The sequence below is a fragment of the Bubalus bubalis genome, chromosome 4, assembly GCF_019923935.1.
Source record: "Bubalus bubalis isolate 160015118507 breed Murrah chromosome 4, NDDB_SH_1, whole genome shotgun sequence".
Taxonomy (NCBI): Eukaryota; Metazoa; Chordata; class Mammalia; order Artiodactyla; family Bovidae; genus Bubalus; species Bubalus bubalis.
The window spans coordinates 54845235-54868523 of record NC_059160.1 but is presented as its reverse complement, the minus strand read 5'-3'; the positions used below and the strand labels follow the sequence as shown (position 1 = coordinate 54868523).

The following is a 23289-nucleotide window of genomic DNA, read 5'->3' as shown; positions in this document are numbered from 1 at the left end:
GTGTTGTTTAGCAAAGCTTCCTGCAATGCTGACAAATATATAATCAGAGTGTACCCTTTGCAGTCCTCCTTGATCTTGTTCTTCCTACTGTGGTGTTCCTGACCATCTGTGCGCTTCTCATACATCTCACTTCAGGTCCATGTGCTGACTTTCACTGTCTATATGTTGCTGCAAGGCCTTACCAACAAGCTACAAGTCGGGAGTTTGGACTCTTGTTTGGATATAATGATTGAGGTAAGATTTAGAGAAAGGAATTCTGATTTTTTTTTTAAGAGTTCAAAGAACACAAATTATATCATAAAATAAGACACAATAATAGCCTACAAACAAACATATATTAATATAAAACATAAACATGAAAATAATGTACTGTCTCACCTCTTAGGATGGCAGAGGTTTAAAAAGCTAAGATTCAAGTGACATGAGATGGGTGCCCTGCTGTAGGTCCTGAGTTGGTATAATCAGGTGTGATCTGGGGTTTGTACAAATGTATATTCACCAGAACTGTATGTATAATAGTGAAAAATTAATAACACTCAACTTTTAAAATTGGATAATACAGTAATTTGAAGGGTGGGTTAGAAAGACTCTAAGTTTGGCACACAATCTTTTGTTTATACATTAAAAGTTTAGATACTACATTTTTAAATGCATTAATTTTGATAATTAAATTTCAAATATCATGAGACTTTCTTAAAGGGAAATTAAGCTACTTTTTGGTAATAATCAAAAAAAATCCCTGTTTGTGTATTATATAGTTATATATGTAAATCTATGTAGTATTCTTTTGTTTTCCATCGGTATAAACCTTGAAGTGTTTCTGTAATTGGTCTCTTAGCTACATTGAAACAAGTGAAATCTAATAGAAATTAACCATAAGCAGAGACTGCTTATGTTGGCATATCTTGCTTGAGTGTACATAATTACCATTTAGCTTTTTTCTTTTAAAGATTTTTAACCATGAGTTGTTTGGTGCTGTTGCTGAAGAGAAGGAAGTAAAGCAGATCCTCTCCAAGGTCATGGAGGCACGAAGAAGCAAGAGTTACGATTCTTATGAAATCTTGGGCAAGTTTGTAGGAAAAGATCAGGTTACAAAACTTATCCTTCCACTAAAAGAGGTAAGGACTTGAATGTAATATAGGGAATCACCACCTTTCAGTATCTTGAGTTCTTGAAAAGAGCCTTGAGTGTCATGATTCACTTTAGTACTAAGAACACCAGTACCACGTGTCTGGCAGCCCTGAGATGGGCATTCTGATCCAGGAGTCAGATGTAAACCATGAGATGCAGAAGGAAATGCAACAGAAATTGAATTATAGGTGAATTACACAGCTGAGTCCCATCAGTAACTGCGAATAGCCTTTGGAGTGAGACTGCTGCTCCCCGATTGCCAAGAGGACGAGAACTGCATTTATTGAACATGTCAGTGTTCTTAGCACTGTGCTTCATTATGTCTTCTAATCTGCACAGCCATCCCTGAGATTGACAGTACTTCCATCTGACACACGAGAAAATTCAGGCTCAAAAAGGTAGAAAGAAACATGAATAAGTAGAAAAGCCAGGATTTCATGCCAGATCTTTCTGAAGCTGGAATTTCAAAGCTCACATTCTTTCCATTTTCATTCTGCTTCCTATTGGGCAGGGACTGTAATTTACCTGCCTGCAGAGTGCTCGCTGTGCCTGTTGCAGGGGTGAACATTCAACAAGCATTATTAATTCACTTGATTACAGTTTTACATACTAAACCTAGAGCAAAAAAACCCTATCTAATGACGTAAATTAACTAATTCTACGTGCTTTGATGCTAGATTCACTCCCTAATTGTTCCTAAAATACATTTAGCTTATCTGAGCCTGATCTAAGAATGTTAGATATGTTTTTAAGATGAAAGAATCAACAAAGCACACATGTTTTCCATGTAAATTATCAAGTCCCTCCAAGGTAATAAAAGTTACTAATACCATGTCCTGTGCAGAGGACTAGCTGTGACACACAGGGCTTTCCTGGGGTGATGGTGCTAAGCTCCCATTAAGTTCCTCTGATTTGGCCCAATACCTAATATCCAGCCCTGAGGCTTAGCCATCATACGTCTTCATTAGCATGGTTTCCTGTGAGGAGTGACTGCGTTGTATTGATGTGTATGTGCTTGTCTGTAAATCACCCCATTTAATGCACTTGGAAGGCTGGCATCTTCCAAGTGTCACATCCTATCTCCAACCCTGTGCCCGGACCTCAACAACAGAGTACAGAGGAGGCTCAAAAACTCCAGAGGCATACACTAATGGTAGTGATTATTTCTGGGGTTGAGGTCATGGGTAAATTTGATTTTATGTTATACTTGCATTTGAAATTTTATTAAGAATGTTTGTTTTTTAATTAGGAAAAAACATACTTTAAAAATAATATATAAAACAAATCAAACAAATATATAACAAATCAAAATGCAGTTCTGTCACCTCAGCATGCTTTTGTGTTTGCCTTTAGATCTTGCAAAATACCACAAGTTTAAAACTGGCCCGGAAAGTTCACGAAACCTTACGCCGAATCATAGCAGGGTTACTTGTAAACCAGGAAATGACAGCAGAATCCATTCTGTTGCTTAGTTATGGTTTGGTCAGCGAAAATCTCCCCCTGTTAACACAGAAAGAAAAGTAAGTTTGAAAAAAACAACTTTCCTTTAGGTACTTGCTTCAAATAAGCCATTCAGTTCTCAGCATCTTAAGTGGGTACATTTAATAACTGGCTTTAGTAAAAGAAAAAAAAAAAGGGTATATTTATCTGAGGTGTGAGATGGTACTACTTTGTGTTTGGACTGAGGTCCTTCCAAGTGATACATGTCAACACAAGATTATTTTTCTGCTGAATGAAGTAGCTGTGAAGGTTACCAATTATTTTAACATTTCTCTGACACCACTTTTTAGATATTTATTCAATCCAAGTTAGGGTAGATTTTAAATATATACTTCTTGTTCTGACCAGAGTCTTAGACCTCCAAAGATTTTTAAATAGCTATTTGTGAACTTCTTTTGGATTTTGCTTCTGGGGTGTTCTAAGAAAGACTCCTTGGCATTTGTTTTCAGAAATCAAAGGGAGCGTCCTCTTGCTGTTCATTTTAACTTAGATGTGCATTCACCCCTCTGACCTCTGCTTCTGGGGCTCTAGAAACTTTGATTAGCAACCTGATCATCCCTTCTGTGTCTCATGGTTAAGGGAGAAAAACCCCACAGCCAAGAGCAATTATTTGGTGCTGGATGCTCCTCACCAGAAAGAGACACAGTGGCTTCTGGGGATGCAGCATCTCAATGTGTTTGTTTCCACTGGTTTTCATTCCATTTGACTGACAGAAATCCAGCAACCCCCGCACCAGATCCACGCCTGCCACCCCAGAGCTGTCTTCTGCTCCCCCCAACTCCAGTTCGAGGTGGACAGAAAGCTGTCGTGAGCAAGAAAACCAACATGCACATATTTATTGAGTCTGGGCTTCGGGTAAGAATTAACCGTTAAGACTTGCGGCCCACAGTGATTCTGTGCCTTTTAATCCTCTGCTGAGTTTCCAGTACTGCTCATTTCCACTGGAAATGTTTTTTACCATAAATTACGGAATTCGTTTTAAGGTGCATTGGTCCATTTACTATTTATTACTTATTTTGATGGTAGAACTTTCTCAGAATTAGTGATTCTGACCTAATATTTACAGTGCTTTCACTGTTGCTTTGCCTATGAGTTTGTACCTCTGAACTACTCTTAAATTTTTTTAAAAGATGGTGAGGTTTTGAAAACACAAGTTTGATCATTTTATTGTATATATTTTTTCATCCTTCATTAGCTCCCATTTTCCCAGGAGAGAGCCCTGTCTTTCATTTGGGCCACAGCCTCATGCTGGATGCAGGGCTTCCCTTCAGTTCTCTAGAGTCACTACACTTTTCCCACCCCAGTACCTCACCATCTATTCCTCCCTCTGCCCAGGTCCCCACAGAACTCTCAAAGCACCCTCCTTTTATAGTGAATTATTCCCTAGAGTCTGTCTTCCTGGCCAAGATCCATCAGGGCAAGGACCCTGCCCATCTTGGTTTATTGCCACATCCTTCATGCTGGGCCAGTGCATAGAATCAAAGTAGATGCTGGGCAATAACCACTTGGTAAATGAACTTCGAATCTCAGCTGCATGGTGAGCTCCTGCCTTCTCCATTTACTGAGACTCTCCCAGGTGGCTCCCTTTTCTTTGCACTTTTTATGATTTCAAATAGAAGCATCTTAACTTTTCACATTAGTCTTTTAAAATCATTTCACCTTAACCTCATTCTTATGCCCTTATTCTAATCTTATTCTTATGCCTAACCTCATTCTTATGATGTATCTTTTTAAAACTTCTAGCTATTGCACCTTAGTCTGAAGACCTCCAAGGTCAAGTCTTCAAGTGAACATGTCCTGGAAATGTTGGATCCTTTTGTGTCTCTCCTCATAGACTGCCTGGGTTCCATGGACGTGAAGGTGAGCATCTGTTGCTTCACAGGACCTGTGTCGTGCAGAATACCTAAAACTTATTTCTAGGCTTGTGCTTCATAGGGTGATTGAGTTTTTAAAGACATTTATAACAACATGAACCACCTCTGTTCCCTGCATTAAATTGCTCCCTTAACAGCAATTTAATAATAATGGAGAGCCCTTAATAATTATAAAAGCCCTTCTAAAGCACTTCCGTGGTGGTTCAGTAGTTAAGACCCTGTGCTTCCAATGCAAGGGTCACAGGTTCAATCCCTGGTTGGGAAGGTCTGCATGCCACTCAGTGAGGCCAAAAAAAAAAGCCCTTCTAGGTACATTAGTTGTTTCATTTGATCCTCACAACTTCGTGAGGGTAAGTGGTGCTGTCCCCATGGCAGTGATCATCTCCTTCTCCTTGTCACTACTGCTCACTGCCATGATTCCTCATAACAGCCCATGAAGCATATATTATTTATGCTTCTACTTCAAAGATGAGAAATCCAGGCCTTTAGCTAAGTGACTTGTCACCTATGACAGATCTAGGATATGAGCCTCAGTCTGTCAGACTCCAAAGCCCACACCTTGCCAACCTTGTCAGATGGCCTGTTTTACAGTAAAGGTGCCAAGAGGTAAAGGAACGTCTCTGCAGTCAAACAGGTAATAAGCTGAAGAACTGGGATTGAAGCCCTGGTTTTTCTGACTCCTAAGCTCTTTCCTCGGAGAAGGCAATGGCACCCCACTCCAGTACTCTTGCCTGGAAAATCCCATGGACGGAGGAGCCTGGTAGGTTGCAGTCCATGGGGTCGCTAGGAGTCAGACACGACTGAGCAACTTCACTTTCACTTTTCACTTTCATGCATTGGAGAGGGAAATGGCAACCCACTCCAGTGTTCATGCCTGGAGAATCCCAGGGACGGGGGAGCCTGGTGGGCTGCCGTCTCTGGCGTTGCACAGAGTCAGACACGACTAAGCGACTTAGCAGCAGCAGCAGCAAGCTCTTTCCTCTGTCTTCATCTTGATCCAGACCAATAAGGCCATTCCAGCAATCAGAGTGTAGGCATCTATTGGCTAGTGCTGAGCCAAGTGAACCAGCTGATCTAGATAATCTCGAAGGCTCAGGGATCCTTTTGTAGTCACTTGATCCCAGCACATTTCTCGTATCTTTGGCACTCCACGTAACTATATCAAATTATAGGTCATAGTTCTCATGCTTAATTTCTGAGTCAGCTATCTACTCTTTAAATGGCAGAATGGCATCCTTTTTATTGTCGTATTTCTAACATTCTGTAGAGTGTCTTGTGACATAATATAAGCTCAATAAGAATGGATTACATGAAAGAACCATTCTAGAAAATTGGAAAGGCATTTATAATGTGATTTTCAGGAAAAAAAAAGAAGAAATGCTAAAATTAGCCAGCCCATCTAATCATTTACACATAGTAGGTTAAGAATGTGGTAAGTGAGCACCTTTTCTCACTTGCTTGGGCTGTACCTTCCATCGTGTGGAGAAGCAGCTCCAACAGGAAAGAGGAAACTTCCTTATCTTATTCTTACACTTCGGGCATAGTGCTTCCTGAGTAGAATGGCAGAGCATTTCATTCCTTCAACTTGATTGCCCAGAGTCTACACAGCCTCGGGTGCTGGATTCTTGAGTTTGGTCACTTCATCAGTTGATTGGCTTTTTCTGTTTTTTGTTTTTCAGGTGATCACAGGTGCTTTGCAATGCCTGATCTGGATCTTGAGGTTCCCCCTGCCATCTATAGAAACAAAAGCAGAGCAGCTGACAAAACACCTTTTTCTTTTGCTGAAGGACTATGCAAAACTCGGGGCCGCCAGGGGCCAGAACTTCCACCTGGTGGTAAACTGTTTCAAGGTGAGGTGTTTTCACTTGCACTTAGAAAAAGCCAGGACCAGGACTAGCAACATAGTGAATTTTCCTCATCATCCTTTATGGTCTTGGTCAAAATTTCTTCCAGATTAATTTGGTAAGGCCAGAGTGTTAGTACACTGTGTGAAAAAACATTGCTGTTGTATTGAGTCCTTATCATTCCCCTGGATCCTGGTCTCTGAGATGCTCTGTTAACCCACTGTTGTTGACCTGCAGTGTGTGACCATACTTGTGAAGAAAGTGAAGTCATACCAGATAACTCAAAAGCAGCTTCAGGTTCTACTAGCGTATGCTGAGGAGGACATCTATGATACTACAAGACAAGCCACTGCATTTGGTCTTCTGAAGGTATGGCATCACCAGATTGTTGGGTTGTGCAGTGTACGAGCCTCATGTCAGATATTTAGAATTACATGGAACATAGTGCTCTGACTAGCTGTAGATAGTTCTTAAAAAGATTATTATTTTTTGGTTGATTAATTATAAGCTAACATATCTACTTACCAAAATGTTTGAATGTGAGCTCTATATTAAACTTCAGAGAATTCTGTACAAAGGCAGGTACTTTACTTATACATTTCATAAAATTGACCATTTTTTTTAAGTTTATATTTTTTTTCTTTTGGAGATAACTTTCATTATGTTTGAAAACTGCCTGAGGCTATTTGAACATCAGGTCAGCTTAGTAAACAAGAGGCCATTTGCAGTAAAACATGAAATGAGTATGTCTTCTCGTTTGTGATTTAGGCCATTTTATCAAGAAAGTTGTTGGTCCCAGAAATTGATGATGTCATGAGGAAAGTATCCAAGCTGGCAATCTCTGCACAAAGCGAACCTGCCAGAGTCCAGTGCAGACAGGTTTGTGAAGAGAAGTTTTTTCCCATGGTTGGGCCCTGCCTTCTCTGTTTGGTTTTTAGGTAGAGAGATGTCAACACTGCTTGAATTCTGAAAACTGTGTCATGCTGTTGCTTGATTCTGAGACTCAGGAGCCCATTCACATACCAAGTACAGGGCCATTTTTCAGTATAAGGAGCATTTTGAGTATAGCCCTTATGTGGCATATTTCAGGTGGATGAAGAAATACATTTTCCTCTGCAGCATGGTAACCTGCAAGAAAGATTTCCATATGGTGGTCCAGTCAGAGTCCCTATCTGTCCTATAGCAGACACACACAAAGCAGAAATCCCACGAATAAAAAAAAAAAAGAAATCCCATGAATGATTATTTAATTATAATTATCCTAAGTGCCATGAGGAAAATAATACTGTCATATTTCTATTTCATCACTTAAAGACACAGCATTACTTATATACCTCAGAGAAAGAAAAAAACTTTGACATAGTGGTATGATGCCATTCATTGTAAGATATCTCAATTTCAGTCCATATGTTAAAATGTAGAAAACTGTACTTCTTAAAATCTACAAAATATGGAAGAACATATGACACAGTGGAAGACCACCCTAGTGGGACAGTGAGGGAAAGGTTTCCTGAGGATTGGCATGTAAGCAGAATTTGAAGAAAGAATAAGGCTTAGCCTTGCAGGCTGGAAGATGAGCCTTGAGGTGGGTAAGAGCTTAGCTTGTCGAAGCTGCCAGATATGGCAAGACCTTGTAGTCTTGTTAAAGATTTAGGGCTTTGTTCTAAGAATAACAAAAAGTCATTGAAATCAGTAGGCAGAGGAATGACATTAGCAGGTTTATTTTCATAAATCTGTCCTGATAATATGACCACATATCAACCCAGGAAATAGAAGGTTCTGAATTGCAAATATGAACTCAGGAGTTAAAGGAGGGCTGGGCTGCTGAGGCTGTCTTCACAGAAAGTTAACTTTTTTAGGAAGCAGGAGGGCCAGGTGCTGTTTATTAAGCACTAGCTGCACGCCCAGCACTTTACATACACGGCTTCTATTTGTAACTTCCCTTCAAAGGAAACAGTACCACCGTTTTATGGTTGACGGAAAAACAGGCTTTGGAAAGGTTAATGATGTGCTTAGATCTCACAGCTTATTAATAAGGGAAGCTGAATAATACAGCAGTTTAAAGGCTCTGAAAGGAGAGCCTTTGGATGTAGATACACTAGGCATGGAATTCTGCTACTATCACCTGAGCAAGTTACTTAGCTTCTGTGCCTGTTCTCTTCATCTGTAAAAGGGGTCATGTCTACTTTGTAAGGGAGTATGAAAACCAACTGAGCAACACTTCATCCCGTGCTTGACACACAGAAGATATTCAGTAAATGCAGTGGTTATTATTACTATCACTACTATTGCTATTCTTACTTCAGGAGAAATATGGGGTTGAACCACAGTCCATACTCAGTTCACCAAAGCCTCTTTTCAGAGTGATGAGCTGCCAGGGTGTGAGCTGAGGTTTGGAGCTCTAAACATCCAGGCTCATGGTGGGCCAGGACTTGACTCTTCACCAGGCAGGACCTGAGGAAGTGAAGTGGGAGGAGAGGGGAGAGGCACAGTTATTGACTCAGGAGGTGGACTTCACCTAACTGATCACCCTACTATTTGTAGCCTACCATTGTGTCCCAGAAAGCAGGTCAGGAAAAAGGAATCCTGGAGAGACAGGCTCCAATAATCTCTTGTGTGATTTCTATTTCTAGGTTTTTCTGAAATACATTCTTGACTATCCTCTGGGTGACAAATTGCGACCAAACTTGGAATTCATGCTTGCTCAACTGACGTAAGTTGAAGTCATAAACCATACAAGGCAGGGGTGGGGGCGGGTAGGTTCCTTCTCCTTTCAGTGTGTGGGCTGTCTTGAAAAGAGCAAAGTCAAAACATAAAGGCACATTTTCCCAGGGTGCTATCCTATGAACCACTGGCTTGACTGCCAACCACTGTACCTGGCTTCATAGAGCAGTTCTGTAAGCTGCTTTTCAGTTCAGTCTGATCATCAGTTGTCCCTAAAGTCTGCTTAGGAGAACAGTAAAAATCTAACAGTTATATTTTAAACTGCAAAGTAGCCTGATAAGTACCTGTATTAAAGTTAGGAAAATGGAGTTTTTTCCCACTTTTTAAGAAATAGACTGGCACCTTGAGGCAATATTTTAAATTCTTAAAAATAATTACTGGTCAATTTTAAAGTTACTAACAAGTCCTTCTGATGTTCTTACCCTAGTTATGAACATGAGACCGGGAGAGAGTCCGCCTTGGAAATGATTGCTTATCTCTTTGACACATTCCCTCAGGTACTATGAATCACAGAGACAGACTTTCTGTTAGCTGTGGCTCCTGGGAGCCCCTGGTTCTCCTTTGGTAGGACATATGTGAGAATTCTGGTCTCGGTGTGCTCATAAGTATCTGTTTTCTTTTAGGGACTGCTCCATGAGAACTGTGGAATGTTCTTTATTCCTCTTTGTCTAATGATGGTGAACGATGACTCTGCCATGTGTAAAAAGATGGCATCCATGGCAATCAAATCCTTACTCAGTAAAATCAGCCTTGAGAAAAAAGATTGGCTCTTCGATATGGTTACCACCTGGTTTGGGGCAAAGAAGGTCAGGGTTGCTTATAGTCATACTGCAAAGAAAATACTGAGCTTTTGGTGTTTATACTTTTAAGAATACATATTATACGTTGTTGAATTAGTTTTTCCCAAGTAGCTTTATTGTTTTTATTTGATTATGGTAATAATATATGCTTATAGGAAAATTTTAGAAAATATAAGAAGTTATAGAGAGTAACAACAAATAGAGAATAACATAAAAATCACCTGTATTCCCACAACAAGGTCAGTGTTGCCCAGTTACTCCACTACATGAATGTATTATAATTTACTTAACCAATCTCCATTGATATCTTTGTTTCCAATTCATCCTCATTGATGAATATCTGCTTATACAATTTATAGAATGTATTTTGCCAATAATTGTATCAACTTGCTAAATCTAGCCCCATCATCACTGGCCCATCTTTGTAGAATACAAACAACACATCATAACGTAACACTGGCTTTAAAATCAGAATAGGATTTTGGGCAGGGGGCCTGGAATGCTTTTTTTTTTTTTTTAATAAAAAAATGAGAAAAGAGTTATTCAGTGGATAATCATGAATACCACTTTTTAAAATTTTTGTTCTAGGGAAATGAAGATTTCTTTGTATTTTTCATATTAGCTACCAAAAATCCACATTCTGTTAACTTCTGGTATCATAAAGAACTACTGAGGGCAGTCATAAGCACCTTCATTTCAGTTTTGGAGACAGCCTCCCAAGTTTATTGTCTTGTGATGGTTTTATTTTCTGTAGCGCTTAAATCGACAACTAGCTGCCCTGATCTGTGGCTTTTTTGCGGAGAGTGAAGGAGTCAATTTTGAGAGAAGACTTGGAATTGTTCTTCCTGTGATTGAAAAGGAGATTGATCCTGAAAACTTTACAGATGTAAGTTATATGTTAGGGAGTAAAAGTATTGGCTTATTTTTGTAGTTTTACTTGAGATAGTGTAGCTAACAGGTTACATATTTGTGTCAAAAAAAATTTTTTTATTAATAAAAGTAAGAACGCAGTGCAGTTATTCTTTTTTGAAATGAAGATTAAAGTAAGTTATCTTCCATAGTATATGATCAAAATTTCATAAGCCCCTAGGGGACATTTAGCAATGTTTAGAGACAGTTTTGGTTGTCACAACTGGAGGTTAGAAGAGTGTTACTGTTGTCTAATGGGTAGATGCCAGGAGTATTGCTAAACATCCTCTAATGCACAGCACAGTCCCCCAAAGCAAAGATTTACCTGACCAAAATGTCAGCAGTATTGTGGTTGAGAAACCCTGCTACAGATGTACATCCTGGAGTAAAAATGTCCGTAGAATACTTTGAAATTATTTTCTTAATTAATTTAACATTCTTCCTACTTTTAGATCATGGAAGAGACTGAAGAAAAAGCTGCAGATCGCCTTCTGTTCAGTTTTCTTACACTGATAAGTAAACTCATCAAGGAATGTAATATCATTCAGTTTACCAAGCCCTCTGAAACTCTGAGTAAAATCTGGAGTGAGTATTTCCTTTTTCTTTAAAAATAAATGGAATATATAGTATCAGGGGGAAGGTTCATAAGAAAAAGATTTAATAGGCCTTTCAGATTGATTACAGTGAAAGTATGTTTTTCTGGGAGGAAAAGCAAATTATATAATCATAAATAATATATTTCATTTATAAATAAAAAATTAATTATGTTAATTATTGTTTAGTTGCTAAGTATTGTCTGACTCTTGTGACCCCATGGACTGTAGCCCTCCAAGCTGCTACTCTGTCTATGAGATTTCCCAAGCAAGAACACTGGAGTGGGTTGCCATTTCCTTCTCCAGGGGATCTTCCCGACCCAGGGATCAAACCTGTGTCTCCTGCATCACAAGTGGATTCCTTACCACTGGGCCACCAAGGAAACCCAATTATGTTAATTATGGAGGAGTAAAAGAAAGGAAGAAGTTTCCCGAAGTCCTCCTTGCTACTTATTTGTTACACATTTCCATCCAGTCTTACTTTTGTCAAATAGCCATAGGGTTTTTTTGAGGTTGCCTAATTCCATATAAACTTTTATATCCTGTTTATATTTAAGTAAGCATATTATTATTCAGAGAAGGCAATGGCACCCCACTCCAGTACTCTTGCCTGGAAAATCCCGTGGACGGAGGAGCCTGGTGGGCTGCAGTCCATGGGGTCGCTAGGAGTCGGACACGACTGAGCGACTTCACTTTCACTTTTCACTTTCATGCATTGGAGAAGGAAATGGCAACCCACTCCAGTGTTCTTGCCTGGAGAATCCCAGGGACAGAGGAGCCTGGTGGGCTGCCGTCTATGGGGTCGCACAGAGTTGGACACGACTGAAGCGACTTAGCAGCAGCAGCAGCAAGCATATTATTGGAGGAGGAAATGGCAACCCACTCCAGTGTTCTTGCCTGGAGAATCCCAGGGACGGCGGGGCCTGGTGGGCTGCCGTCTGTGGGGTCGCACAGAGTCGGAAATGACTGAAGTGACTTAGCAGCAGCAAGCATATTATATATAACATATTTAGTAGATATCCTTCTAATTGGCTATAAATAATCCATTGTGTGTAAATGTGCCATAATTTACTAAATCATTTCATTGCTATGGAAATATTTAAGTTATGTAACAGTCTTTAAATAAAAAAATAAGATCCTAGAATTATTAATTTACCATTTTAGCTTTGATTAATCAAAACTAAATACTAGGAAATAGACACTGCAATGAATTCTTTAAATAACCATTTGTTTCAAGAGAACTCATGATTTTATGAGAAAAATCATCCAGTTACTAAGTTACTGTATAGCCTACTCTGGTATGGCTCCATTGAGATATTACAAAGGTTCATATAAAAAAAAAAGTAAAACCATCTTCGTGAAATATAGCATAGACTAAAACTAAGATATGACACGGATTGTTCAAAATTTTAGTCCTGTTCCCCAACACAAGGCTTTTCTATTGCACTTCCCAAGTGTGGTATATGGAGAGTGGCTCTGAGAGTAGCATAAGAGTATGAGCTTTGAGGGCGCATAATGAAGATCCTTTAAGAGGTCATATTTAAGGATATGAGCTTTGGGGCCAGGTTGAGCTTGGGTCCAGGCTTGGTTCTGCCTGTTACAGCTTGGCACATTACTTAGCCCCCTTTGGAACTATAAACTGGGAATGACAATTCCAACCTCACAGAACTGTTGTGAGGTCTAAATGAGCTAATATGTGTAATACACTTAGCCTATGGCTGGCACACAGAATGCCTTATTAAATGATACCTTTCCAGTCAGCTACCTGGTGCCACTGATTTCAACAGTTAGGAGAAACGAGTGTACTCATATATATATTTACATTAATTTTAATTTGAAATTGCAGTTGTTAATGCTACCTTACCTCCTTGAATCTGAAGCTACGTTCTTATGAAACTGGCCTGTTTTTAGGCTTACTCAGATCTCATGTCATTTCTCATGGTAGGAGTTGGTTCTCTAGTTATTTCAGTCTCTACCTCACCTCTGAGAAGCAGGGACTGTTTTGTTCATCTTTGGTTCCTAAATTCAAGCACATAATAGATATTCAAGAAATGCCTAATTAGTCATGCTCACCACCATAGAGTCAGGAAAGCCTTGAGATGTCTGAAAATGTGTTTTGGCTCCCTCAGGTCACGTGCACTCCCACTTGAGATATCCGCACAGCTGGGTGTGGCTCACAGCAGCCCAGATTTTTGGATTGCTCTTTGCCTCTTGCCAACCTGAGGAACTTATTAGAAAACAGCATGTCAAAAAAACTAAAATGAAAGTCTCGGAACCTGTCGCAATCCGCTTCCTAACAAATGACCTTGAGCAAAAGGTAAGATTTTTCTAACACCTTTTCCTTCCCTCATCTTCATGAGGTATTCATTCTGGTTCATGTTACTATCTTGGGGTTGGCCCTTGGGAGGAACTCTTCCAGTCAACAACTTGATGCACATGTGGATCCACACGAGTATTAGTAACTAGAGAGGGGTCACCCTCAAGGCCAAGGTTTTTCGAAGAAAAATTTTAGACCCTAATCAGATTTTTTATTTGCTTGTTTAGCACATGTATCCTCCATTACATATTTAAGTTCTTTATCAGTGCTGGAAAGGAAGATACTGTCTGTCGTGCCTCCTTCATAACCTTGTTGATGCCTCAGTGAGATCATCATGTTCATGAAAGTGTTAGGCAGGGACCATGTTATATCTGTCTCCCATGTCTTAGGGCCTAGCACACCTGGCTTATAGTGGGAACACCATAAATATTGAATGAGTGGAGGATCAGTTCAGTTCAGTCGCTCGGTCGTGTCCAACTCTTTGTGACCCCATGGACTGCAGCACACCAGGCCTCCCTATCTATCACCAACTCCCAGAGTTTATTCAAACTCATGTCCATTGAGTCGGTGATGCCATCCAGTCATCTCATCCTCTGTCATCCCCTTCTCCTCCCACCTTCAATCTTTCCCAGCATCGGGGTCTTTTCAAATGAGTCAGTTCTTTGCATCAGGTGGCCTAAGTACTGGAGTTTCAGCTTCAACATCAGTCCTTCCATTGAATATTCAGGACCAACCAATTTTCTTTAGGATGGACTGGTTGGATCTCCTTACAGTCCAAGGGACTCTCAAGAGTCTTCCAACACCACAGTTCAAAAGCATCAATTCTTCGGCACTCAGCTTTCTTTATAGTCCAAGTCTCACATCCATACATGACTACTGGAAAAACCATAGCTTTGACTAGATGGACCTTTTTTGGCAAAGTAATGTCTCTGCTTTTTAATATGCTGTCTAGGTTGGTCATAGTTTTTCTTCCAAGGAGCAAGTGCCTTTTAATTTCATGGCTGCAGTCAGCATCTGCAGTGATTTTGGAGCCCCCAAAAATAAAAGTCTGCCACTGTTTCCCCATCTATTTGCCATGAAGTGATGGGACTGGATGCCATGATCTTAGTTTTCTGAATGTTGAGTTTTAAGCCAGCTTTTCACTCTCCTTTTTCACTTTCATCAAGAGGCTCTTTAGTTCTTCGCTTTCTGCCATAAAGGTGGTGTCATCTGCATATCTGAAGTTACTGAGATTTCTCCCAGCAATGTTGATTGCAGCTTGTGCTTCATCCAGCCCAGCATTTCGCATGATGTACTCTCTATATCAATTAAATAAGCAGGGTGACAATATACAGCCTTGACGTGCTCCTTTCCCAATTTGGAACCAGTCTGTTGTTCCATGTCTAGTTCTAACTGTTGCTTCTTGATCTGTATACAGATTTCTCAAGAGGTCAGGTGGTCTGGTATTCCCATCTCTTGAATTTTCCACAGTGTTGTGATCCACACAGTCAAAGGCTTTGGCATAGTCAATAAAGCAGAAATAGGTGTTCTGGAATTCTGTTGCTTTTTCTATGATCCAACGGATGTTGGCTATTTGATCTCTGGTTCCTCTGCCTTTTCTAAATCCAGCTTGAACATCTGCAAGTTCATGGTTCACGTATTGTTGAAGTCTGGCTTGGAGAATTTTGAGCATTACTTTGCTAGCATGTGAGATGAGTACAATTGTGTGGTAGTTTGAGCATTCTTTGGCATTGCCTTTCTTTGGGATTGGAATGAAAACTGACCTTTTCCAGTCCCGTGGCAACTGCTGAGTTTTCCAAATTTGCTGGCATGTTGAGCGCAGCACTTTAACAGCATCATCTTTTAGGATTTGAAATAGCTCAACTGGAATTCCATCACCTCCACTAGCTTTGTTCATAGTGATGCTTTCTAAAGCCCACTTGACTTTGCATTCCAGGATGTCTGGCTTTAGGTGAGTGATCACACCATCATGATTATGTGGGTTGTGAAGGTATTTTTTGTACAGTTCTTTTGTGTATTCTTGCCACTTCTTCTTAATATCTTCTGCTTCTGTTAGGTCCATACCGTTTCTGTCCTTTATTGTGCCCATCTTTGCATGAAATGTTCCCTTGGTACATTTCAGGTAACTATAATAGTGCAACTAAGGTAGTGGATTTTTCTCTGGGGAGATAGAGTGGAGGATGGAAGAAAAGAAAAGAGGGAGGGAAAGTATTTGAAGGTTGTAAAGTTGTCTACCAGTAATCTAAAGATTATGATTTATATCTCCCCATGTCCTTTAGTTAAAACGCTTATGACAGATAGAAGGGAACATTTAATTTCTGCTCATGAACCTTCCTTCTCCAGATCTATGCAGGTGCTCATTCAGAGAAAAATCTACTACCTTAGTTGCATTATTATAGTTACTTGAAGTTTTTGAAAACAATCAGGAATACCCTGTGTTGTGTCTGCCAATGTCCATTTTCTTTTCACAGATGAAAAGTATCTCCCTAGCCTCTTGCCATCAGTTGCACTCCAAATTCTTGGACCAGTCTCTAGGAGAACAGGTATTATAATCCTTCCAGTTAAATATAAGGGACCTATGCTACCAACAGTATAGGAGCAAGCTCACATTTGGTTTTTGTTTTTCCTAGTTAAGTCTTGGGGAATTAAATGAAATATAAACAAACATTTATATACATGATCAATTAGGCACACGTATCTAATCGACTCTGGAGTCCATACTGGGATTACTCCTGGCTCTGTTTAAAATTACCAATAAAAATGGTACATTTGGGGGCTTTGCTGGTGGTCAGTGGTTAAGACTATGCTCCCAGTGCAGGGGGAATGGATGGCAAAGTGAGGCCAAAGCAGTCATGCCAGGGTGGACAGTGGGTGGGGTCTCACACAATATATTTTAGTAGAGGCTGATAAACCATACATACTCAGCACAGGTAGGAAGAGATTGACTATACTGACCCAGGATGAATGAAACTATGGATTTTAGTTCACCTTAATCTTGGAGTTAACAATGTGAAGTGGCTGTTAAGGGGGGAAAGGCCTCCAAATCTGGTACTGTCCTCACAAAGGCCCAGCTTCCAGAAGGAAGTGATCCTCTTGGCATTAACTCTTGATGGCCAGGCTGGCCTTGGACAGCGTGTAGTACTCTGAGTACCACATTTGGAGGAACCTTAGGCACACAGTAGCCTTGGAGTAGCCAGGATGATGAAGGAGTGCAAAACCAACTTGATTTCCTCCTTCACACAATAGGTGTGAAATACCCACAGCAGAGATTTCATAGATGTCCCAAGATTAGGATTCGATAAATGGGTCCATTATTACAAGACTGAAAAAACCACCCCTGGGCAGTTTAATTTAATGGGATATGGGGGAAAGAAGAGGCTCAGTATATAAGAACTTGGGCTTGAATTCTAAAGACCTTGACTTCTGGTTGACCACTTTGTCTTTGGGTGAGATTCAACAATTCTGAGCCTGCCTTGGTTTTTTCTGCTGATAATAGTACTTCATGTGCTCAGTTGTGTCTGACTTTTCACAACCCCATGGACTGTAGCCTGCAAAGTTCCTCTGCCCATAGATTCTCCAGGCAAGAATACTAGAGTGGGTTGTATTTCCTGCTCCAGGGGATCTTCCTGACCCAGGGATAAAACCCATGTCTCTTGCATCTCCATGTTGGCAGGCGGATTCTAATGCCACCCAGGAAGCCCAGTAGTACCTGATAGGGATATTTTAAAGGTGAATTGGAATGTATACAAAGCAACTAGTCAGTGCTCAAAAAATGAAAATTGTTATTTCTGTGAGGACTAGATGAAGGAATTTAATGCAATGAGGATGAAAGCTCTCTTGAAAAATATAAATGGATGGTCAAGAATGAAATTACTCAGTGGGACCTTAAAGAACAGAAGTAGGCCAAATGGATAAAAGTTACATGGAAATAGATTTGGACACACTGTTGGGTAAACTGAATTTTTACAAAAAGGGACTGCTCATGAATATTGGAATACCAGTTTTTTATTGTCTAATTATAGGATACCTGTTTTAGCTTCTGCTTTACCAAGCCATATTTATTGCAAAATCAGAATCTAATTCTTACCTTTCCCCCTCCCCCGTTCCCCACATCCCTTTTTTTTAAGGTTGTTAAGAACTTGTTGTTTGTAGCCAAAGTCTTATATTTACTGGAACCTGATTCTGGGGACAAGCAAGGGGACATAAAAGAAGACACGGAAGAACAGGAAGTTTTAGGTGATGGCATGGCCGGAGAGGGTGTGGAAGAACACAAGGCGTGTGCAGATGAGAAAGAAGAGCACAGCAGGCCAGCCACACTGCTCTGGCTGATCCAGAAATTGTCCCGGATCGCAAAAGTGGAAGCTGCGTATTCACCTAGAAACCCCTTAAAGGTGTGGTGCATATGCAAAATGGCTGAAAAGTAGTCTTTTTTTTTTTTTTTTTTTTAATGATACTAGCTATCCTCCCAAGTCCCTAGAACCTTTTGAACCCACAACTGTAGCATAATATCTGCCCCTAAATAGACCTTGTTTTCTAAGTTAACTCTGTAGCTACAAGTACAAATGAAAAATGATCTGTACTTTCAGAGAACATGCATCTTTAAATTTCTCGGAGCCATAGCAATGGACCTTGGAATAGACAAGGTGAAGCCGTACCTCCCAGTGATCATAGCGCCTTTGTTCCGGGAACTGAACAGCACCTATTCAGAGCAGGGTAATTCTGCATCCTCTTCTACATGTTAAAATACCTATCTTCTCTCCTGAATGCTTCCTTCTTCTTTTCTGTCCTCCCTTTCTGCCAGAGTTTAAGAAAGAAAACTTGCTAGGTATCAAGGCAACAGCAAACAAATAAGGCATATTTGTGTTATTTTTTACTATCTTCTGTATGCTTTCTTGTGTCTAAGAGTGAAGGTTTCTTTCCTAAAGGATGATGTTTTTTAACTCCTAAGTGTAGATTAAATATTAAAAGAAAACTAATTTGGAGTGGTTCTAAACCTCACAGTGCTGTGAACAATAAAGAACAAATGTCACTATAAGTCAGTTAAGAATTATAAGGCAAAACTATCAAATAGTTTTTACTTCAGATGTTCTCATTTTTCCCAGTATATTTTCTTGCCTGGTTCATTTGGTACCTTTCCCTCAGTGATCCTTATGTTCTCTCTTTTGGTAACAGGACTAGTGGAAATTAGGGATTGGAAAGCCAGGGAATAATGTTAAAAAAAAAAAAGTGAATGTTAAAAGAGTTTTAAAATATTAATAAATGAAGTAAATGTCAAAACAGGAGCTATCTATTCCTACAACCTTGAGTTTCCTTAGAGTAGCTCAGGTTGGCTTTGGCTGTCAACCAACATTTATTGAGCACTGAATATTTGCCAGGCACTGGTGGTTAAAAGTCTTTGATCTGCCCCTCCCACCACCCCCCCCCCCCAAAAAAAGAGGTTACAGCCAGAGCCAAGCCTCTGTGACCCATGAATTAGAGGACCTAGAGATACATGCTTACCTTTCTTTGCCCCCATCTGCACAGACCTGAGCAGGTTAATAAAGGTAACACAAAACATTTGTCCAGTTCTCAAATTACTTTAATGTCTTCTGAGCCAGGATCCCTGTGGGAAAGTGCTTCACGGTCTCTGATATCTGGCAGCATCCTTGATGAGGAGGTGCCATGGAATGCTGTGTCCAACACTTCTGCTTATTCTCCTACCTCAGGAACTCAGAAACAAAGCGACTAGTTTTTAGATCAGTGTTTAATGTTGAAGTAATAAAAGTGATCATGCCTTGGGAATTTAAATTTTGCATGTTAATTTTGTACATACTCAAATATGTTTTTTCCTGTGCATTCCTGATTGTTACTCTGTGTGTCATTAGATCCTTCACTGAAGAATCTATCCCAGGAAATCATAGAATTACTGAAAAAGCTGGTCGGGCTCGAGAGCTTCTCATTAGCCTTTGCCTCTGTACAGAAACAGGCTACTGAGAAAAGGGCACTCCGGAAAAAGAGAAAGGCTTTGGAGGTAGGCTTGCTGCTTGAAATTGACCTGTTCATTGGGCTTAACTATTTTTAACCAGGCATGTGTGCGTGTGTGTATCATACTTACCCAGGGAGGAAAGAGGAATTGGCTGTGTTTGAGAGGTGGGACTTTATAGCTGGGGCTCCAGATTTTGTGATGTTCAAAAATGGTCCATTTCTGCATTTGATTTTTATTGGTTTAACATTTACTTTAAAAGTAATACAAAATTTCTTTTCTTTTTTCAAGTTTGTAACTAATCCTGATATTGCCGCCAAGAAAAAGCTGAAGAAACACAAAAATAAAAGTGAAGCAAAGAAGAGAAAGATTGAGTTCCTGCGTCCAGGCTATAAGGCCAAGAGACAAAAGAGCCACAGCCTGAAAGATTTAGCAATGGTGGAATAAAGTGCTCCCTGTGCTGTGTCCGAACTTACCCTGAAACATGAACTTTCTGGTGTACCTGCTGGTCCAAAATCATAGCAGGTTTTATTATTTAATTTAAACTTTGGCATAGATTGTATAATATTATACAGTTTAATATAATTCATGTTTGTTTTTAATTAAAATATTTCATAATACTACTGTATCTTCACTGTCTAAAAAGCATTTGACACTAATGATAAAGAGTTTAAAATGTACTTTTCTTTTTAAAAAAACACATTAAAATAGCAAGACAACAGAAGAAGTTAGGAGTAAATCAAGCAGATGATTTGCAAAATTACAAAATTTTATATAGATATTTATAAAGCTCCATGTACCCATTTGAATGCAGAGTTCCAAAGAATAGCAAGGAGACAAGACTAGAGCTCTCTCCAAGAAAATTCGAGATACCAAGGGAACATTTCATGCAAAGATAGGCACAATAAAGGGCAGAAATGGTATGGACCTAACAGAAGCAGAAGCTATTAAGAAGAGCTGGCAAGAATACACAGAAGAACTATACAAAAAAGATCTTCATGACCCAGATAACCATGATGGTGTGATCACTCACCTAGAGCCAGACTTCCTGGAATGCAAAGTCAAGTGGGCCTTAGGAAGCATCACTAGGAACAAAGCTAGTGGAGGTGATGGAATTCCAGCTGAGCTAGTTCGAATCCTAAAAGTTGATGCTAGTGAAAGTCCTGCACTCAACACGCCAGCAAATTTGGAAAACTCAGCAGTGGCCACAGGACTGGAAAAGGTCAGTTTTCATTCCAATCCCAAAGAAGAGCAATGCCAAAGAATGCTCAAACTACCGCACAATTGCACTCATCTCGCATGCTAGCAAAGTAATGTTGAAAATCCTCCAAGCCAGGCTTCAACAGTATGTGAACCATGAACTTCCAGATGTTCAAGTTGGATTTAGAAAAAGCAGAGGAACCAGAGATAAAATAGCCAACATCCATTGGATCATAGAAAAAGCAAGAGGTAAACATCTGCTTTATTGATTAATCCAAAGCCTTTGACTTTGTAGATCACAACAAACTGGAAAATTCTTCAAGAGATGGGAATACCAGACCACCTGAACTGCCCCTTGAGAAATCTGTATGCAGGTAGAGAAGCAACAGTTAGGACCAGACATGGAACAACAGACTGGTTCAAAATTGGGCAAGGAGTATGTCAAGGCTGTGTATTGTCACCCTGCTTATTTAATTGATATACAGAGTACATCATGCGAAATGCTGGGCTGGATGAAGCACAAGCTGGAATCAAGACTGCCGGGAGGAATATCAATAACCTCAGATATGTAGATGACACGACTCTTATGGCAGAAAGCAAAGAGGAACTGAAGAGCCTCTTAATCAAAGTGAAAGGGAGAGTGAAAAAGCTGGCTTAAAAGTCAACATTAAAAAAAATCAAGATCATGGCATCTTGTCCCATCACTTCATGACAAATAGATGGTGAAACAACAGAAACAGTGACAGACTATTTTGGGGGGCTCCAAAATCACTGACCAACCTAGATAGCATATTCAAAAGCAGAGATATTACTTTGCCAGCAAAGGTCCGTCTAGTCAAGGCTATGGTTTTTCCCGTGGTCATGTATGGATGTGCGAGTTGAACTGTGAAGAAGGCTGAGCGCCGAAGAATTGATGCTTTTGAACTGTGGTGGTGGAGAATATTCTTGAGAGTCCCTTGGACTGCAAGGAGATCCAAGCAGTCCATTCTGAAGGAGATCAGCCCTGGGATTTCTTTGGAGGGAATGATGCTAAAGCTGAAACTCCAGTACTTTGGCCACCTCATGCGAAGAGTTGACTCATTGGAAAAGACGGATGCTGGGAGGGATTGGGGGCAGGAAGAGAAGGGGACAACAGAGGATGAGATGGCTGGATGGCATCACTGACTCAATGTACCTGAGTCTCAGTGAATTCCGGAAGTTGGTGATGGACAGGGAGGCCTGGCGTGCTGCGATTCATGGGGTCGAAAAGAGTCGGACACGACTGAGCAACTGATCTGATCTGATCTGAAAATCACTGCAGTTGGTGACTGCAGCCATGAAATTAAAAGATATTTACTTGCCCCTTGGAAGAAAAGCTATGACCAACCTAGACAGCATATTAAAAAGCAGAGGCATTACTTTGCCAACAGAGGTCCGTCTTGTCAAAGCTATGGTTTTTCTAGTAGTCAGGTATGGATGTGAGAGTTGGACTATAAAAAAAGCTGAGTGCCAAAGAATTTGGAGTTTTACATTCATGGGTAGGAAGATTTAGTATCATAAGTTGCTAGTTTGTCTCCAGTTGGAAACCTGTGGTTAAATACAAATCTGAGCAAAATCCCAAAGGAGTTCTTCATATTATCCCAACAAGCTGATTCTAAAATTTATATGGAAGATAGTTAAGTCGAAAATAGCTATGATACTCTTAGAAGAGCGTAAGGGGCTTGCCCTGTCAGATACTGAAAAATAAGACAAAAAGTGCTATCTAGAGAGGGATGATGTGATAAAGATTAAGAACTTCTACTTATAAGGTGACATACCCGGGATGTGGTATGTACCTTATACTGATAGATGATTAATAGCACCCAGGCTATATAACAAATACCAAAAACCAACGAAGATGATACAGTTGAAAAAGTGGCAAAAGATAGAAACAGGCATTGCAAAGGAAATATAAGTGGCCCTTAACCCAGTTACCAAATAACAGGCCCTTACCAAATAACAGGCTGTAACAGGTCTTGAATATTAAAGTAGTTGTGTATTGGTTAGTAAGTCATTGTCTTGAGACCACCTTGTGGTGGCACTCATGAACTTCAAAACCGCCACTTTGGCTGTAGGAGTCCCTAGACACCATTGTCTCCCCACGCCAGAAATTAAAGGACTAAAACCTGTGCTAGTAGGGTTTTAGTATCAGCTATGTCCTTTTTTTGAGTCACTCCTGTATTAACCTTGTTAATAATTGGGGAAATGCAGATTAACATGTGAATGAAACTCCATTTTGAACCCTTCAGATTAACAAGGCTGACAATACCAAATGTTGGCAAGCGTGGTGGAAGAAAGGGAACTTTTTTTTATAAAATACTATGGAAAACAGTCTGGCATGTTGTTCAACCATGTGGTATCTTTTGCCTCTCTACACTTGATGTACTAAACAGAAGCAATATTCTTTAGTATCCAAT

General features: G+C 40.0%; 1 protein-coding gene and 1 long non-coding RNA gene across 2 annotated transcripts in view; one reads left to right on the top strand and one right to left on the bottom strand.

The window, feature by feature from the left end:
• The window catches only part of UTP20 (UTP20 small subunit processome component), an 86901-nt gene extending 66627 nt beyond the window's left edge, over window positions 1-20274 (top strand). The window contains exons 44-62 of the mRNA XM_006043580.4: window positions 136-234; window positions 951-1118; window positions 2485-2651; window positions 3345-3486; window positions 4375-4491; window positions 6185-6355; window positions 6587-6718; window positions 7118-7228; window positions 8983-9062; window positions 9501-9570; window positions 9697-9879; window positions 10628-10759; window positions 11235-11367; window positions 13505-13692; window positions 16164-16235; window positions 17820-18083; window positions 18279-18405; window positions 19557-19702; window positions 19946-20274. Coding sequence (XP_006043642.3) covers window positions 136-234; window positions 951-1118; window positions 2485-2651; window positions 3345-3486; window positions 4375-4491; window positions 6185-6355; window positions 6587-6718; window positions 7118-7228; window positions 8983-9062; window positions 9501-9570; window positions 9697-9879; window positions 10628-10759; window positions 11235-11367; window positions 13505-13692; window positions 16164-16235; window positions 17820-18083; window positions 18279-18405; window positions 19557-19702; window positions 19946-20101 — 2658 coding nt within the window. The 3' untranslated portion in view covers window positions 20102-20274. The remainder of the gene's footprint in view (window positions 1-135; window positions 235-950; window positions 1119-2484; window positions 2652-3344; window positions 3487-4374; window positions 4492-6184; window positions 6356-6586; window positions 6719-7117; window positions 7229-8982; window positions 9063-9500; window positions 9571-9696; window positions 9880-10627; window positions 10760-11234; window positions 11368-13504; window positions 13693-16163; window positions 16236-17819; window positions 18084-18278; window positions 18406-19556; window positions 19703-19945) is intronic.
• Window positions 2495-13586, bottom strand: LOC102412086. The gene is made up of 3 exons (XR_003108794.3): window positions 13449-13586; window positions 8651-8803; window positions 2495-2631 (listed from the first exon to the last, which is right to left on the bottom strand). It is a non-coding gene; the product is annotated as an uncharacterized LOC102412086 (long non-coding RNA).
• Window positions 20275-23289: the final 3015 nt, after the last annotated feature.